Source organism: Pezoporus occidentalis, unplaced genomic scaffold (assembly GCF_034315485.1).
Source record: "Pezoporus occidentalis ecotype Australia unplaced genomic scaffold, CSIRO_AGI_Poc_V1 ctg94, whole genome shotgun sequence".
Lineage (NCBI taxonomy): Eukaryota > Metazoa > Chordata > Aves > Psittaciformes > Psittacidae > Pezoporus > Pezoporus occidentalis.
In genome coordinates this window covers 2,682,444-2,702,183 of record NW_026916304.1, presented here as the reverse complement: position 1 = coordinate 2,702,183, position 19,740 = coordinate 2,682,444, and the positions used below count along the sequence as shown (strand labels likewise).

Below are 19,740 nucleotides of genomic sequence, written 5' to 3'. Positions count from 1 at the left end.
CTCGAGATTTGAGAAAGGAAATCTCTTCACATATGCACCGAGCTCACTTATTTTTGTCTTTGAGTATAACACCACCTCGTGGTTATCCTACTCCCCTGCATGGATATTTAGTTGGCCTTTTATGCAATATTTTAATAGCTTGGTTCTGTACTTGTAACTCAGCGTGGGTGTTAGGATGTATTACATGTTTCCTCTTTTCTAGACACCTTTTTATGTGCAAAAACTTGAGTCACAAAGCTTTGGAAAGTGGCTCTATCCAGATACAGACTGAAAATGTGTTCTGCATCTTTGAAGGCCACAGTGGATTAACTAGTATTTTCTACTTTAATGTTTGTCATTATCAAATGAATTTTTAATTTCTTTCAGAACAGTAAAAATGACAACTAGAGTAAATATTTGTCTGCATATAACATAAAATGATCTCATGCCGGAACCCAATTGCTAGGCTGGAGTAAAAGACTCAGAGACTCACACTCAAGTGTTTGTCCTAGTTTAGGAATGGTAGCAATGTAAGCTGTTTAAGAAAACCAAAGTATTTACAATAGCAAATGTGCTCTCTTCAGTCTTGTATCAAGTAGGGAGATACATTTAAGGAATGAACAAGAAGCAGCTGCAGTCCTAGAAAATAAAGCGATTCCGAGTTTGACATTAGGTCCCTCGTAGCTGTCAATTTCCAAAAATACGGAGGGATAACAAATATGCAAACGCGATGCCCTAGCTGCAGGAGCTGACCTTGAAGACCCTGAGTGGAATGAGACAGAGGAAACCCAATGATTTGCAAAATATCACCTGGGGGCAACTGAGAAGTAATGACTTCAGTATGTGTACTTTCAACACAGCTATTATTAGAGGCTGTGATTTTGTGTATAAGCCACCTGTATTTACTAGCCAGTTGTTAATAAGATACTACACTTTGTAACATATGGATTTGCCACTTGTAAAATGTCAAAGCATGCAAATTTACAGCAGCTGTTACAAAATGCTAAGGCAGAAGCTAGAAAGATTCTAACACGATGGCAGTGTTATAAAGCAGGTAATGGAACCAATTAAGAGAGTGGGAGAACCCTGCTAGTGAGAAATTTTCTTTGGCTGGTCCCCCACTGCCACCAGTATCTTCAAAACGCTGCTGCACCCTGTAGTAGTTATACTGCTAAAGTAAATGTGTGTGTGCTTTGCCATAGTAGGGACCTGTAACTGGATGAGGCAGGAAAAACTCCACATTGACAATAAGGTGCAAAGACTAAGGCTGGCAAAATGCCTCCTACCATAGTCAAGGGCAAGACTGGCTTAGCCTCTGTGTTTGCCACCAAGAAGAACCTTTAGCTCCGCTGTTGGCTGCAACCCATCAGGCGCTGACCAGTAGGGACACATGCCATGCCAGACCTTGATGTGAGGGATGGCCTCCCGTGTTATAAGAGGGCCATCCAGGAGAGAAGGGCAGGCCAAGCAGCCTGTGGTTGGCACGAGAGATGATCTAGTCCAAATGCCCTGCTCAAGCAGGGTCATCTAAAGCAGGTTTCATCATCCTCGCAGTAAAAAAAAAAACAACAAACCAACAACAAAACAAACACACACACACACAAAAACACAACAAACCCACAACAAAAGTTAGCATATAGATGCAATTCAAGCAGAACAAACAGAAATAACCACTTTATCTTAAGTAGTACTGCAAAATTGAATGGCGTTAGATATGTTATTAGCATCACAAGAGAGAGTTTGCTCTGTAATCAATGACAGTTGTTGCTCTTACATAAATCAAAGTGTAAGAATCAAAACCAATTTAGAAGAAATTTGGAAGAAAGTTAGAGTGCTTCATGAGATGGCCAGATGACACTTCTTGGGGTTTTGAGGAGATGTAGGAAAAAAAAAAAAAAAAAAAAAATCAGCTTCCTGGTTACCTAATCTTTCCTGATTAAGGCAACTGTTTGTAGGAATACTGATGTTAATTATTATAATCTTAATCACTTGTGGCATGGTACAATGTTTTCTCTGGTGTTGCAAACAATCCATGATGAACTATGAAGAATGGAAGAGAAACAAAATTAAGCATCAAGTAGAAACAGGGAAATACTTTAGGAAACTTTAAATAAGAATGGAATAACTCAGTTGCAAAAGAATTTGCAATAGGACAAGAAAAGGGGGGATTGAAGAATGGGGTTGACTGAAGAACGGGGTTGTAAATAAGTAACTTCAAGGACTTTAGGCTTTGTTAGCAACTAACATAATAAAGAAATGGCTAAGATAAGCATTGCACAAGAACTGGCCAAAACTGGCCTGGTGGTTACTGACATGACAACGATCCTGAAATGAAGTAATAAGGATAATGAAGAAATAACCACCAGGGGTCCCAAAGCCCACTACCACATTTTAGTGTGCACGCGGGAGGAATGCTCTAGAAGTATGATGTAATGTATAAGTAACTCCATGAATATGTATGCAATCTAATGAATATGTATGTTTAAGGACAATATAATCACAGCCTGGTTGATGCTCAGATGAGACATGCTAGAAAGAGCTATCCCCCGTGCCTCCAGGCACTGCAACAAAGAATACCTGCTTGTCAACTTCAACTTTGTTGGCGAGTTCCTGGAGATTTCTCCGAATCAGAAGACTCCACCTTCTGCGATCAGTCACAGGCTGAGTGTCTTCTCCCCAAAGGGCCACCTATTGATCTTAAACTGATCTTATACATGCCCAGTAACTTACACCAGCTGTTACTAGTGATTAGATCCTGGTAGTGTATCACTTCAGTCTTGTTTTTGCAGAGTTCCTATCACTGGCAATTTGAACTTTATCCTGTCACAAACTTCTATTTTATCAAACTTGCCTGAGTCAGTGCAGACAAGCAATGTATCACAGAGACGTGATGAGGAAATCCTATCAACTCCTGTTGATCCAGCACGGTTTTAACAGCTACTTCTGGTTTAATGGCTTTAGCTTCACTAGCTATATTTTTCAATATGTGGATGAATAATTAATTACTGATGAAAAAACAATACCCAGTTTCACAGCACAAATTCATGCCAGTGCACTACTCCTATTGCTTAGTCTCCAAAACAAAAAATAAACCCAAAAAAACCCATCACAGTAAATGAGATTATCCTTAGATTTTCTTATTTTTTTAGCCCCAAACACTAACAGCTAAACATCATACTCAAGGAGGTGCAAATGAATGTATATTCTGAATCATCTAGAACATGTTGCACAGCTACAACTGTACTGTTCACCTGTTATAAAAAAAGGTAAAAAGCATCTTCCTCCTCCTTCCCACTCCCTAATCCCACAACAAAAGTCAAACTGAAGAGAAAAAGGCAAAATCAAGAGAAAGGAAATAATTTATTAGAAATTTCACAAGCAAACTAACATTCATTTGTCCTGTAAATCTTGTGACAGCTTAAAGATAACTGGAATCTTTAAGATGAGAAAATTTATACTCTGCCTTAAATACTTTGGAAATGCCACTACGCACAGTTCGAAAGTCCTGAAGATTACACTGTTCTTCCCCCAGCTTGGTAATACTTGAAAGAGATGGAACACAAAAGGGACCTGGAACATCACAAAGGCATGTTAAAAGTAAGATCAAGCAGGAAAATAGTAGTGCTATGCTTTAACAACTAAATTGAAAGATACCTGGCATTTAAAAAAGCGTTGAGTGTCTGAAAAAAATCTGACTTGATACAGGCTGTATTAATTTTATATTACAGTAAATTAAATGCCAATGTAATATGAAACCCATAAGAAAATAGAAGTCACTGGCAACACTATTACCTGCAGTGCAGAGAACAATTAAAAAAATAAAAAACCCCGACACAACAAAAAGGTCAAAGGTAGCAGCGATTAATAGCTCCATTCCAAATATTTCATTGTGAGATATTGTTAGATTTTCTTCTTTACTCAAGAATGAAACAGTAAGGAACATACAAACTAAGTCAATTACAGATTGTTTCTCATATACCAGGACAACAACCTAAAATATTGTTCAACCATCTCATATCACTAAGAACTGCTCTGCAGCATTTTTAACCAATATATTATTATTATTATATTTGAAGAAAAACAAGACAACATCCAGTGTGAGTTCAGCACAGCTCCACATACATTAGTGGAACATTAGCAGAACATCAGCTCATACAAGCTAATGAATTGGACCAAATTAGCAAGTTGTAAGACCTTTGAGGAGGAAGGTGGAGGCCACCTTTTAAGACTAAGAACCCCTATTGTATCTATTCACTCTGGACAGTCAACTCAGGGATTTTTCTTTTTCCTCTGAGAGGGTACCCTTTGCTTTTAAAGTTACCAGGTTAGTTCAGGCACTAAAACATATAAACTCCCCACACCTGCCCTATACCAAAACTTAGATGTAGTTGAGTGCTACAGGAAACATTGTACAAAAAAAGGATACAACAAGAAAGGATACACTCTGCATGACAGTATTACTGCAGTATTTTACGCAGGAATGTTTCTAAAGAAGAACAGCAGAATGTGGTTTAATTTTACTTGATTCTCAGTAATGCATACACATAACTTTATGCTACCTATCAAAAGCAAGTACGTGTGTCTGACAAAATACAATTCTGCCCCCTTATGAGATTTAATGATGGCTGAGGAGTCCATCAACACTAAACTCCATATTCAAAAGTAAATACATTTTTTGATAACTGTAACTACTAGGACAACATCAGATTTTTCTGCCTCATTAATTCTCCTTCAATGATCTTTGCCATTTTACAGACTCACTTTTTCCATCAGGTCCAAAACCCAACCACGTTTCCATTCAATGAAGGTTTTTTCAAGTCACTTCTTCCCTGTGAAGAAGCTGGAAACCTCTCAACACCAGTTTCTTCTACAAAACCCTTCTCCCCAGAAACTGTATTTTAGCTACAGAAAATATAGCCACCCCAAGTACTAACTGAAATTTCTGCTAGTCTGTCAAGAAAAAGACATTTTCAGCCAATGAGTTACACAGTATTTTCATAAACCATAAGTATTACTTTATCTACAAAGTACAAAACCTTTGTAGAGAAAATACGAAAGAAAACTACATTTACATTCGTAAAGTTAACACAGCTTCTCCCTGTTTAGAAGTAACCAAAAATTAAAAACACACACACTGCCCACTCCCCATGATACAGATCAAATGTGAAGCCCCTTAAAAGTTTGCATAAACTTGTTTATATGCACATTCATGTTTCAAATAAGATTCTGACACTGTTTTTCCTTGCAGACTCAGCTTTCTGCCATGGAATTTTGCATCAAAAATCAACATCCACCAGAATATTCCAGCAGGAACAGGAGAAGAGAGTCATGCAGAAATAGGATTCAGTTTCATCAGTAGTTTTGAAGGGAAATTAATATTTTTAATTAAAACACATGGGTTCCTAGAAATCTGTATTAGTCTATGGTGCATTCTGTGCTCTTTATATGCAAAGTCAAAGTAATGAAGTTCTGCCCTTGACACATCAAACACTGACATCAGGGTAACTCATGTAAGAGTCCCAGGTGCACAAACAAGTCTTGCATACGTATGTGTTTGCTCACTCTAAAAAAAGCTTATGAGTTGATGATCAACATGATTAATAACCAGTTACTTTGTTATTTTCCTTATGTACCCTTAAAGTATTACTTAGCATGTTCAGCAAAGTCAGAATTGGATTTAAAGTACAAAACTAGTTGGAAAGATTCTGAATCCCTAAAAGGATAAAAATGTTCAGAATTCATATAAAAGGCTTTCCAATAGCTAAAACACTTCAAGCTGCTTCTTGTATTTAAAGAACCATTAGTAATTTTTTTTGATTTTTTTTTGATTAGACACTAGATAAAATGACAGAAATACAAGTGGCTTTTTTCTAACAAGGAAGGAGAAAAACAAGACTGAAACATTCCCCTAAACCCTTGTTTCTAACAGAATACTTTAGCCAAGGCTCATTCATCTCTTTTCAATGACCAGTACAGAATAATGCCTGTAAAAAACGTGATCTTTAATCTGACAAAATACAGATTTTGTAAACCACAGATCAATAATTCAAAATAGGAACTCCTGAGACCAAACAGCATCTCAGAAATGAGCAAGACAAGCTCAACTACAATCTGATAAAAAAAATCCTTAGACAACTGACAGAACAAGAAACCTCTAACAGAAGTAACTGTTGGAAATACTACTCTCACAATAACCATACTGTGGGGTCCCCAACCAATTTTTAAAAATCAAAACCAGCTGTTAACATCCTTTATTTCAAACTTCAAGGCTTCCCCCCCCCAAGCTACAACAATGAAAACATCCAGATTAAAACCTATCCTGGATTAAGTGGAATGTTTCAGAAGCATTCAGCCTAAGCTTTGAGTTTGTTTAGTCTTAGGTAGAAGAACCTTAGTGATGCCTAACAGTAATCTGTAAGGAAGTTAAATCCCCTTTAAATTTGAGGTAAGTGATCTGTTAGAGGGTGCAGATTGAGAAATGAATGCTTCTAATTTTTGCACCAGTTACTTCACATGCTAATTTGAGACTGTTCACTAATCAAATATTTTCAGGGCATGAAACCCCTGAAAGTGAAATTAGAACTGATTTTACTTGAGTTACATAAAGCAATAAGCTAAAAGTAAGCAATAGTGAAGTAAAGTTATATTACAGGAAATAAAGTTACATAGTAATTAATTTCTGCTGAAAGTTAGTTTCCCATTAAGTTTAGACAACAATGCGAAAAATCAGGACCTACGCATTCCACAACAAAGGAAGATTTGATTAATGGCAACATTAAGTAGCACTTTCTGACAAAATACCCTTTCCTAAATCAGGATGTGGCAAGAGCACTAAGATCTCATTTCCCAAAATTATCAAAGCCAAAGGTTCTTTACACAGCTACCAGAAGTAAGTTTATTGCTGGAAAAGTTCTTCAGGATCACTTTATAGTGCTGGGGACAGAAGTGAAGGAGAAGAGAGGCAACTCTCTTCAAAGCCAAAACTCCGGAAGATTACTAAAAGATTAATGGTCCAATTTCACAGAATTATTATCCTTAGCTCCCCTTAGACTAACAGCTAGAGAAACTGACAACTACTCTTGGATATGAGAATTAGGGAAACGGCAGCTTCCGAGTTTCTAAACCGACTAAAGAGCAACGTGTTAAACTCACACCAACTATATACCTTGCATTCTGCTTTTCTACTATAAATGCACATTTAAGAGAATGAAATTGTATGGAACACTTCCCCTCCACAACACTATTCCTAAAGAGCAATTATATAAACACTCCCCCCCCCTCCAAAAAAAGAACAAACAAAAAAAACAACACCCAAATAAAACCCAGCCTATTTCTTTATTTTTATTTTCAGGAAGGAAACCATACCTTGTGGTTTGTTTTACTTTTTTCTTTTCCCTTCATTGGCATCCTGTTTTGGTCTAGCTGAACGAGCAAATTGCTGCAATTCTGTTAAGGACTGAAAGTGTCACTCGGAAACAGAAGTGAATCAAGAAGAAAAAAAAGAAGTATTATTTCAGCAACAGATAACAGAAGTGGCCTTTATCTGGGAATCAATTCTAGTACAGAACATTACAACAAGAGTGGCTATTAGTTAAAGATTAGGACCTCACTGATTTGCAGTATAAAAACATTTTAAGAGCTCCTGTCCAAGCGATTACAATACTAAGTAAACAAGAAGGACTAATCAGGAATGGATTAGGTGCAAACAGAATAACTATAGCAAGATAATTACTTGATATTTACAATCCTCCATCCTAACATGTTATTTTCATAACTTTGATGTTTCAGTAGGTATTTGGGAGGGAAAAAGGTAAAAGCAACAGAGGCTGGGGTGAACACTAGCACACATAAAGGAAATAAACTATGAAATGTTTAAGTGAGTAAGAAATGACTTGCAGACAAAAAAAACAGGGCAATACAACAAAAGTGTTGAAATCCCAACGTGTTTCACAGGCCCAAAAAGCAACTGATAGTTCCAGCTGCAGAAGTAGTCTAAATAAATTCTATAAGCAAGTCAAAAAGCTTACTTAATTAAAACACATTCATCATGCAAGCTAAATTATCTTTTGTATTGTTTTTGCAGGATCAAAGAGGTAAGACCAAGGAATACGATTTTAATTATCTTAGATAAACTACAGTTAATTTCCTATTTCAGAAGGTATGCCCCAATATATTTTTTAGTTATACAAAAATTAACGATCATATGCTATGCTGCCTGGTTTTCTTAAGGTATTTCCTCTTTCCACAGACTTCTAATAAATTGAACACTATGACAGCAAAAGTAGAGGTTGACAGACAGCTTACAAATGATATAATGTAAATATTTGAAGAAAAAGATACAACCACCATGGGTTTTTCAAATAAGACATATCCATTTGCTTCGTTTAAAGCTTTAGCAGCTGCTTTTTCATTAGGAAGTCCAATGAAAGCCTGTCCCTTCATACGGCCTTCTTTCATCAAACGTATATCAAACCTAGAAGCAAAATTGAGAATTGGGACTCACTCATATTTAACCACATTTTCACATTTCACAGTACAAATATAACCTTCATGCTTCAAGATGGAGAAATAGCAGAAATGGAAGCAGAGCCTACAAGCAGGGATTATATTACCAGGGACCATTTTGCCTGGGGAATTAATTTACTAAAAAGTGACATTAGTCTGCAGGATGGCAAACTGATGTGCAACTGCAGTAAATGACATATGCAAAGTGATCACACACACAATCATTTCCACTGTTTATTCTGTGTCTCCAAGCCCATAAACAGTAGATTTGATAATGAAAACATACAGGAAAAATAATACTGCCTTAGAATCATAGAATTGTTAGGGTTGGAAAAGTTCTAACGGCCCCCCCCCCCGCCATGGGCAGGACCAAAGCGTCTTCAGGCATTGTTCAAGCAGAAAAATTCTGTTTATGCAGAAGCATAAAGAAAAAAAGTAGTTATTATTAGATTTTAAAACCCAATTTTCACTAGTATGACAGAAGTTAACGTAAAAGGCTTAATTTTAACCAAATACCAAATTCACTTACATATTTCGTTCCATTTCTGACTGGAAGTCAACATATCTTCCAAAAATGAACTTGAGATCCTGGAATAAAAGGGTAGGTATAAGAGGAAAGCTGACAAAAAGCCTTTCTGATCAACACTTAAATTTACTGGTTTACCTACCTTTTCTTGAACTTGTTTAGCTAAATTCTTCACATATATCCTGCAATTTGGATCACCTGGCTCATAGTTTTTGAAAACAGAAAATTTTTCCATTTCTGAAAAAGAGAATGTTTTAGCTCATTTACTTACTTCATACTTTTTGCTAAGTATAAAGTAAATACATTTAATATATAAATTTATTATGATACTTACGATACTTAATACAGGATACTTATTTAAACTATTTGTTGCAACAAATGAAAGAGCTATTATGAGGTAATTTATTCTCACAGTTGTACCTTCACTAGACAGCCTGTTTTTTTCTAGCTCCCTTCTAGAAATAAATTCTGATGGTATTTCATCCTCCTCCTCTTCAGTTTCCATTTTATCATTTGAAGTAGGGGCTGGGAAAATCCTTCCAAAGCCTGTATTATTGATTTCTTCTGCGGCTGAATAAAGGTCTGAAATTTCAGCATGTAACATAGAAGTGATTTGTATGTTTATACACAAGAGGATCAACAGCAAGAAAAAAAACATACACCTTTCAATAATATTTTCATGTAGTAGACTTTGTAAAGCAATCTGAAAACATCCCAGAGAAATGTGTCTTAATCCCTGGTTTGACAAACACACCTGCTCTATGCTATATAAAATCAAGTGTACTATATATAAAGCCATAGCACACACCAGTTAAGGTGAAACTACACTTGTTGTTCCAAGACTGTATACATTTCAATGGCTTAACTAAAGAAACCATTTATTTACTCTGCATATTACTGTAAAGTAAGAGAAACACAGACTGACCACAACCCTGTAAGAAACCACCACACCTCATTGCTATTATTGCCCACCATCGTCATAGCATGTAATTTGTGCATCATAAAGGAGCTGGCAATCATTTGAATGCTGCTTTCTAAGAGCTGGAAAAGGAAAATCTGAAATCAGCTTGACACATGAAATTACACTATGTAATAATGAGAATGCATTTACAGAATATTTGCTAAAAAACACCATAAAAGAGTGCAATTTACCATCAACCCACAGATCACAGGAGAGGAAGAAATCTTTAAAATCCTCTAGATCCTTTACTGTACCAAAGCACAAAATTCTGTGCTTCAACATGGAAAAAAACAGCAAATGCGACAAGACACAAGCTGGTGTTCTGAAACAAACCGTGATGTATACCGTTATGAAAAATCCAGTATAGAAGAAAAAAAAGGAATCCCTGGCATAAATTTCAGCAGCCTTCTACACACTGAAACCACATGAATTTAACATTAAATACATTTGAAGTGCAAACTCTCTTACCATTATTTTTTTCCTTTTCTGAATTTATCTGAAGAACAGCTGGGATGTCAGTATTAATATGGAACTCAATTTTTTTATGACCTACACGCTGTGGCTGATCAAAGACATCTGAAGGTGACAGTGCAGGGTGCAAATTACTGTTTAAATAAAAAAATAACTGATGACTGCGTAGTCAAATACAATCTATCCAAATACATCTATTCTTCCAGATAGATTTTATGCTGCTGTTACAAATACATCAATTCCCCATTTCATAAATTTTACCCAGTATCATTCAAGTTGATTAACACACCATGAATACAGAAGGTACGGCTGGCTGTGAAAGCAAAACCAAGAACTGCATACTGCATTACAGTATACACAGGCATTTATGAAAAACTTGGTCATCACTACACAGAAATAATACACTGGTGTCTACTGTGCCACAGTGCTGCAGTTTCAGAACCCTAACTTATTCTAGAGCCAATCAATTTTATTCTTTTAGTATTACTCTTTTCATGCTTTCTAATTTTCACTTTGAGACGTATCCTAAACAATTCAGACTGCTTGTGTCACAGCTGTGATATGAAATTGGGTTTCTTTTTTATGAAAAAGGGACTTTTGTTATTTTGATAGCAAGAGAAGCAAACACCACTTTACAGATTAAGGCTGTTGAGGAGACTCAGAGCTTAAATTACAGAAAATGTGGACCTTTACAGCAATAAAACCAAGCCTGAGGATAAGGGAAGATCAAATTCACTATCAAACTCACATATCATTGAAAAAGGCTTGTTTTAAAACAGCAACACTAAAGCAAACATGATACAGAGACTGTCATTTAGTAAAATAATAATCTTCTGAAAAAGTGCAAAACCCTCAAAAAATACAAACCTCTGAGGAGTACACATGGGAACATTCAGTAAGTCTTTAATTCTTCGTCTTTTTTGAACACCACGCCTCTTTGTGCTTATTGGTCTTTTAGGCTGAAGGGTTGCTAATTCCATCAACTTGGTCATTCTGTTTTAAACAAAATTTTAAAAAGAACCCAAGTGGTTTACATTTTATTTGAAAACACTCATTTTGAAAACCCTTCCCCCTTTCTGAAAGCCCCTGAAATACAGATTTTCAGAACAGTTATAAGTCTAGCTACTTTAAAACCAAATCTACATTAATAAACTAACACATAAATTGATATACACAGAGTACTTAATTCATTATAATGAGTTCAGTGATGTCACTTCCTTCCCCAAGAATGCACCTAATTAGGACACTGAAGCTGCAGAAATGCGAAGAAGCCCCAGCCTGAACGTTTTTTAATAGCACCATTTTCACTCAACAGTAGTGCTTTTTTCTAAATTCACGTATTTGTCTGAATATAGCACAGGGACTCTGATTTACTTTTCAGTTTAAAAACAAACAATATATAATGAAGAAGCAATTTTCTTTAAAGATACTAAAAAAAAAAAAAAAGGCTATGATGATGCAATTCAGTCCCAAAACACTAAGAGAATCCTCAGCACACACAACCTCCCATTATTAATACTTCTAGCAACACACACTGATGTGCAAAGAACATTTTAAAAGTCAGAGTGCACACATAATGCAGTAGTAGTGAGTAGTTTACTCAGTAAAGCTCTGGAAAAGCGAAGAACCCAGAAGAGAAACTAATGGTTGCTTTCTTGTATCTGCACTCTCTCTTCATTCAGAGTTTCTAATTTGCTGGGTTTTTTTTTTTTTGGTTTTGGAAATGTGAACATATGGTAATTTGCATTCTATTTGGCCATGTTTCTTCTCTTGCTGTGATTCAAAACAGCACTGTCAATTTAAATCACTCTGGAGATTCCTTAAGCATCTGGAAGGATTATCTGCACTGCAAACATTAACAGATTACACCATTTGCTGAATTAGAAGCTAGAAAAGTATAATCACAACTTTAAAAGAGCCCAACAGCTGGCAAATGACCATAACATGCATACCTCTCCTTTTCCTCCTCATTATCACTTTCATATTCTGATTCATCTCCACTAGATTGCTGCTCTTCCTCTTCAGGCAAAGGAGGCTCCTCAGGAGGAAAAGGTGGAATTGGTGGAGGTGGCACAGGTGCTGGTAAATACTCTTCATACTAATTATGGGGAAAAAATTTTAGTGTGCTTTTGATTTTTTTGAGTTTTTTTAAAGTGACTAAACATTTTTAGAAAAAAAAGCTTGTTTTCCTTTACATAATAAAAACAGTCAAAGCAATAAATGAGAACATGACAAGAAGTCTTTTTTCATGTATGTTTATAGCCATCTCAATTCTATTTTGTTAAACTTAATAATTAGTTAATAATGAAAAATTTCCACAAGAAAAAAAAAAAAAACAAACAAAAATCCTGCTTTCTGAAGCATAACAGTAGAGGTTTTCTTGTTTTAATTTGAGGAGTTCAAAAAAAACCCGCAACTATAGCCCTGGGTTTTTATTTTGCACTCAGCTTTAAGGACTTTCTCTGAGAAGAATATGGTCAAAACATGGGAGGAGGCCTAAGCTCCCAAGCCATCTCAGTTTCTATATTGAACCTTCTACCACCTATCGAAGTTACATTTCTGTTTCTATAAGGAGCGAGGACTTAATGAAAGAAATGAGTTTTTTTCACCAAGACTGCAAAACCACGTGTAAGGAATTCATTATTTACAAAATCCACCTCCATTTCAAAAATCCCACTACACTTAGTAGGTACTTTATGTACCAGCAGTTCCATAAGGCACTGATGTCTTCTGGCATTGGAGATACTCTGTGCCCTTTAGAATCTGCTCTAGGAATTTTGAGGACTGACTTCTCTCCTTACTACCCTTTTCTGCACAACCATTAAATTCATAGTGCTTAATCTGGGCCAGTATCAGGCAACGAATAAAATTTCTAGAGAAATCAATGTGAATTCATTTGATAGATTTCATAGTTTTCGTTATCAGATAGCTCCCCTTTTAGCAGTCCTGTTAGGGCAAAGACAAAGCATATATCCAAATACTGTACCTAACACTACTAATGCAAGTCCTCACTTGCAGAATATTCCACTGGCAATCAGTAAAACTACTCTATCACAGCAAAAGAGCACCGAGACCACAGAGCTGGTATTTCTAGCTCCCTTCAGAAAAAGCTCTCCTCTAGAAAACCAGAAAAACTGAAGCCTCTGCCAGTTTCCCCTCAACTCTGTCTCTTTGAAAAAAAACATCCTGGAGATAGAGCAAGTTAAATCCAGAAGTGCTTTATAACCTCACTGGCAATTCGAATCTACTCAGAAGTGCAAAGAAACACACAAATGCAAGAGCTTAACACATCTTTGTAAGGCAGTGTGCTAATGGTATTCTTTATTTCCTGCATTTGTAACATGAAGCTATAACATTTATTTCCTGCATTTGTAACATGAAGCTATATTTTTTTTAATACTCAGTTTGAAATGTTTCAGTACTGTCATACATGTACATTTCTTTGTTCTATGAATGGTTAAAAGGATTTCTTTACAGAACTAACATGCAAATCTTACCCAATTAAATGAAGCAGTATTTGCTATCCTCTAGAGATTTCTCCAATCTAAGTTTTAACCTAGATCTCCTACCATGTTGCAAACATTTCAAATTGTGAATCTGTTTCACAGTACTCAAAATGTGTATTAAAAAAGTTACCATTGGAGGACGAGCAGTAATTGGTCCAAAAGGTGAAGGAAGGTTCATTTTATTCATAAGATGAAGTACCTGAAACAACGCAAGATAAGGTAGATCTCCTTTTAACCAAGAAAGGAATGAAAACAGTTCCCTGCCAGGTATCTAAAGTGGTAACTTCTGGCAAGTGTAAAACAGCATAATTTTAATGAAGATACAACTACACTGGTTATTAAACAATGTGAAAACCTGCACATGAGAACCAACACTAACAGTAAACATGACAACATCCTAAAAAGACTTATCAAAAAAAGTAAAGTATCCTCTCAGAATGAAATTCCATGTACTCAGGTCACATCTAATTAAAGATCATATCCAGTTAAGTCTTCAGCATCAATGAAATAAGTTACTTTTGGTCAATGAATTCTTATTACCTGAGCATAGTAAAAAATTGCTATTGGTTAACACCATCACAGGAAAACTAACTTAGTATTTACTATGACAAAAAATATTTCCCTGGGTAATTAAAGGGGAAAACTGAGACGCTTCAATGTTTATTCTTTTTTTTTTCCTTTTGTACTTACCTGGACGTAAAATTTGGGCACGCTTGCCAAGGCATTTGCTATATTTGCTAGAATTGTACTTGAAGGTGGTGGATACAAATATTTGAGGCAAGAATTGATGGGAAAGCTGAGGCTGAGGAAAGAAAAACAAACAAACAAACCCACAAAAACAAAACCCAAGACATCTTAGCACCACTGTCACATAATGACTGATAGTAATTAATAATTAATAAATATTAGAGGTTTAATTATTCATTACATCTGAAGTATCACTGAAATATTTCCCTTAGAACAGCTGTGGACCACTTCCATTATGCCTTTAGCATCAGAGAGCAGTCCCCTAATGCATGACAGATTTAGTGGGTTTAGGCACAATGAAAGCACCAACATGCAGAAAGCCTGAAGCACACAGAAACGGTCAACACATCCAAAACCAAAACCATAGCATAGCATGCTATACAAACATCATAAACTCAATGCTAAAAATGCTGGATATATTAGACCCAAAAGAAATTTATTTTTCACATAAACAAAAATGCACATGGGGGAAAAAAGAACAAAAAAACCTCTGTAAAAGTAAGTCAACAGTATTCTCATGTTAACACTGGATACTCAAACTCTTCCTAAGAAGCAATGCATCTTCTAGCAATAGCTAGAAGGCTATTACGCAATCCACAACTTTCAAAGAACCAGTCACTACTCAACTGTGAGGGCTCCAAACTTGAAGAACTAAAATTTCTTCTTTGTGACAATTCCGACACCTATGCATGTAAAATAGCAGCCTACTATGAAACAAAATGAGTGCAACATGCTGCATTCTTTTTCAACAGTGCAAAACACTTATTTCAAAATACACTGTAACAGAATAAGATAATTAAGACCAAAAAAAACACCACTAACCCATGTTCAGGTGCAATTCCATCCTCTATTTTAACACAGCTTAGTTCTTTTTTCTCTTCTGCTTTCACTTGTTCTTCTGAACTAAAAATTAATTTAATCTTAATTAAATGGCAAAATTTAAGTGCAGTATATAACATAGGAAATACATTTTTGAGTAAATGAGATTAAACAAAAGAAACAGATTAGTATTCTCAACATATTTTATCAATGCATTACTACAGTCATTTTAATTCTTAACAATTAATACATGCAGGTAAATAAAGCAACCAGACTTCTAAAAGATATTTACGCAGATTTAAGTTAGTCTCCCATATTCAAACACTTCTGACTTAAATCTAATCAGGGAAAAGAGCTAAAATTATTTCATGTTATTCTCTGTGCAGAGGCTGTATAAAATCAAAAGTATTACATTATTGGTTTGCTCATAATCAGAGAGTGGAATAAGCAACTTAAAACCTCTATATCTGATTTTAATTACACACTATCACGTAGCTTCTATCACTTTGTTATATATTACACAGGTAAACACAAGAGCCAAACTATTCAAGTTATTTTTTTTAATTAAGTACTTGAAAGACAATAGAAACCCAAACTATCACGGCTCTTGGTCACACTAGCATTACAATTCATTGATGTTTTTATTCTTCTTTCTAAATATTACATATTCTTTAAGTATTTGAAAATACACTCAGACAATTTTATGTTTGTTCTCCTCATGATCCAAGCTAGATACATAGAAATCAGCTCCAGCTTAGAAGACAGTGGCTATTTCAGTCTTAGATGGTTATCCTAGAAGGTGTCAATTCTACTCAAAACAGAAAGAAACATCAGGCAAGCATTGTTTAAGAGCAGAAGAAAATTATAATTCTAACAAAAAAAAAAAGGACGAAGAATTATTTTTAAACACAGGGAACCTGTGCAACAGAGAGGTCAGCTTACACAGACTGGAGTCTTGCTCTGTAAATAAAAGCAAACAGGGCTATCTGCTGTGTAAAGTTTTATTAATAACTATAGGAATAAGGATTGGAATTATTTCATGATGATACAGAATGAAACAATACTAACAGAAGGAATGCAGTCACCTATAGAACTGAACTGCCTCAGAAGTGTTAGCTGCCTGTTAACACTTCTAAATAGTTACAATTTATCTTTTTACTTAATAGTACTAGGAAAGTATCATGAACAATGCATTTCTTTTCCTTGGCCACAAACATAAGAACTAAATTATGATGCACATACCTTTTACATTTCTCCGAGACAGAAGGCTGGCTAAGTACCTGTACACTATCTTGCTCCTTTGCAAATTCAACAACTAAGGTGTGACCTAAAAGTTTCAGCTGATGCAGTCTTGACAAAGCCTTCAAATAATTGTAATAGAGAAAAGAAAGAAAGGGAAGAGGAAAAACATTAGCGTTATTTCAAAGCATAACTGTGTTTTCTTTGGTTCGTAAACCATACACAGGATGCAGCCCCAACTGCTTTAAACCAAGTCTGTGCCAACACAGACACAGTTCCGCACCATTCCTGCCTTCACAGTCCTGTTTTTATCAACGTCTTCCCTGCTAGCAGGATGGAAGATGGAAGTCGCACAGCTAGAACTGTTACAGAGACTTAGGTCATCTGAACATAGCAGCAAGACTTCAGCCTTCATAATAGTTATTACACAGCGTAGTAAATCTCTGTGATTTCAAGTAACCAACCGCTTGCTTTGAACTACAAACATAAGATGACTTCCATGAGCTCGTTCCAACTCACCTTTCTTATGACTCTACAGATGCAATCATTCCATCAAATCCTTCTAGCACCTCCTGAAACAGAACTCTAATATTACATTGCCCTGCATTTTATTTTCCAGAACACCAAGTGCTAGATGATGTGTAAAACATTTTAGAGCACAACTGGCAATTAAGAAAAGTGCTTTGCTAGAATATTTAGTAACAAAATTAATACAAACCTTCACAGCTGCATTTTCACTGGGGAAAGTAGCAAAAGCAGTATGTTTCTATAAAACAAAACAAAAAATTCAATTCAAATCAAAGAGGTAAGAAATTGCATGTAAAACATATACCCACAAGTAATTTGAAGGTCAAACTTATGAATTAGAAAGCTTCCAAAGAGTAACCATCTAACTCCCATGTGAGTCAAAGGTGAAGGATGTGCAAAAACTCCTGTACTCAAAAATTAAGACAGGAACACAAGAGTTTAAGGAATACAAGAAAACAGACGTTTGGGGTTGTTTTGGGTTTGTTCCCCCCCCCAGTGAGCAAAAGCTATCCTAAACTGCAAGAAAATACATATTGATAAAGAAGTTGAATCCTCTTTGCAAAAAAAGATTTATTTCAGCACCTCTCAGAACAACATTTTCATCAAAGTAGCTCCCAAAATTATAGCTACTGCTGTGCTCTTAAAGTTTACAGAGTTTACATAAAATTTTCCCTTATTTTTTGAGTTTAAAAAAGCAAAGCTTTCCAAATTAGACTGAATCTTCACAGAATACACAGCTCATCTTGAATTTATCAAACATTATTACTTCACCTTGGCGCTACATGATTCGCTATTAAAAACCTAAACCATTAACACCGTTATAAGATCATCTATCAGGAAAATCATTACAATGAAATTAGTATTTTTAATACCCTACAAAAGAAAGCATGGCCCTGTCACAAGATGCAGGCATAATTTACCTGCAGGTCTGCAGGAATATAAGGGTCTTTCCAAACACCATTCATCACCAAACAGATACTCATATGTTTTCGTAATTTCGGGGAGAAAAAAAATACAGGAATATTTCAAAGGCAGACCCGTGAAACTGCATTCGTACACCTACCAGCAGCCCCTTTCGCAGTGCTTTTCCACAGCCTTAATCCTAACAGTAATGCAGGCCAAAGCTGAGGCCGTTGTACACAGAACTTGCAGCCTGCGGGGAGACGGGACGGCCGGGTCAGACGCTCCCCCGATCGCACCGCCCTAGGTCCCGGCACTTACCAGCCGCCCATGGTCCGACAGGACGCGCACAGACACCGCCCCGAAGTGTTTCAGCAGATCCTCCTTCTCCGCCGCGCTCAGCTCGGCTGGCAGATGCCGCACCAGCAGCGTCCGGCCACGCCGCCGCGCCAAGCCGGGATGAAGAGGCACGCCAGGCGGGACGCCGGGATGAGGCGGGCCGGGGCCGGGACCCGGGCCCGGGCCCACCGCCCTCACTTCCTCACAGCCCAACGCCGCCATAGCAGCACTCGCGGCCCGGAAAGGAAAACACCGAGCAAGCACGGACGCCGAGAGTTTAAGTCTCAAGTCTCGCGAGACTGGCGGCGCCTGCGGATGGGTTGTCGCTAGCGGAAGGGCGGGGCGAGAGCGCTGTAGCTGCAGGCTTGGGACTGGTGGGGTGCGGAGGGAGGAGGGTAGGCAGCGTGGACCTATGTAGGGCAGGTCCTGCTTTACCAACCTCATCTTGTACGACGAGGTGACCTCTGTGGCTGGTGAGGAAAAGGCTGTGGATATTGTCAGTTGGTACTTCAATAAAGCACTGACCCTGTGTTCCAAAGCGTCCTCCTGGAGAAACTGGCTGCTCACGGCCTGGGTAGCTGTATTCTTCGCTGGGTAAAAAACTGGCTGGATGGCAGAGCTCAAAGTATGGTGGTGAACGGTGTCACATCTTGTTGGTGACTGGTCACTAGTGGTGTCCCTCAGGCCTCCGTGTTAGGGCCAGTGTTGTTTAACATCTTCATTGATGATCTGGATGAGGAGATCGAGGGCACCCTCAGTAAATCTGCAGATGACACCAAGCTGGGTGGGAGTGTTGATCTGCTTTGCAGAGGGGTCTGGGCAGGCTGGATCCATGGCCTGAGGCCAATGGGGTGAGGTTCAAGAAGGCGAAGTGGGGGTCCTGCACTTGGGCCACAACAACCCCCTGCAAGGCTCCAGGCTTGGGGAAGAGCAGCTGGAAACTGCTCATGGGAAAGGAGCTGGGGGTGCTGGTTGATGGAGCTGAACATGAGCAGCTTGTGCCCAGCAGCCAGGAAGCCACCAGCATCCTGGCCTGTATCAGCACCAGTGTGGCAGCAGGGCCAGGGCAGGGACTGTGCCCCTTCACTGGGCACTGGTGAGGCTGCACCTCAAATCCTGTGTTCAGCTCTGGGCCCCTCACTACAAGAGAGACACTGAGGTGCTGGAGCAGGGCCAGAGAAGGGCAATGGAGCTGGTGCAGGGCCTGGAGCACAAGTGTG

General features: G+C 37.5%; 1 protein-coding gene across 5 annotated transcripts; it reads right to left on the bottom strand.

The window, feature by feature from the left end:
* Nucleotides 1-3,320: 3,320 nt before the first annotated feature.
* On the bottom strand, nt 3,321-18,889 carry RNPC3 (RNA binding region (RNP1, RRM) containing 3). Of its 5 annotated transcripts, none has more exons than XM_062606104.1 (15): nt 18,503-18,764; nt 17,472-17,519; nt 16,757-16,875; nt 15,518-15,598; nt 14,639-14,750; nt 14,079-14,147; nt 12,395-12,540; nt 11,310-11,435; nt 10,440-10,576; nt 9,431-9,592; nt 9,153-9,247; nt 9,014-9,072; nt 8,320-8,452; nt 7,345-7,417; nt 3,321-4,465 (listed from the first exon to the last, which is right to left on the bottom strand). In XM_062606104.1, exons 1-14 carry the CDS (start codon nt 18,740-18,742, stop codon nt 7,358-7,360), a joined length of 1,587 nt encoding a protein of 528 aa, XP_062462088.1. In that variant the 5' UTR covers nt 18,743-18,764; the 3' UTR covers nt 3,321-4,465; nt 7,345-7,357. The 5 variants fall into 5 exon arrangements, with proteins under 5 accessions (XP_062462088.1, XP_062462089.1, XP_062462092.1 ...); XM_062606105.1 differs by having other exon boundaries at nt 3,321-3,549; XM_062606108.1 differs by lacking the exon at nt 18,503-18,764 and adding an exon at nt 18,202-18,282.
* Nucleotides 18,890-19,740: the final 851 nt, after the last annotated feature.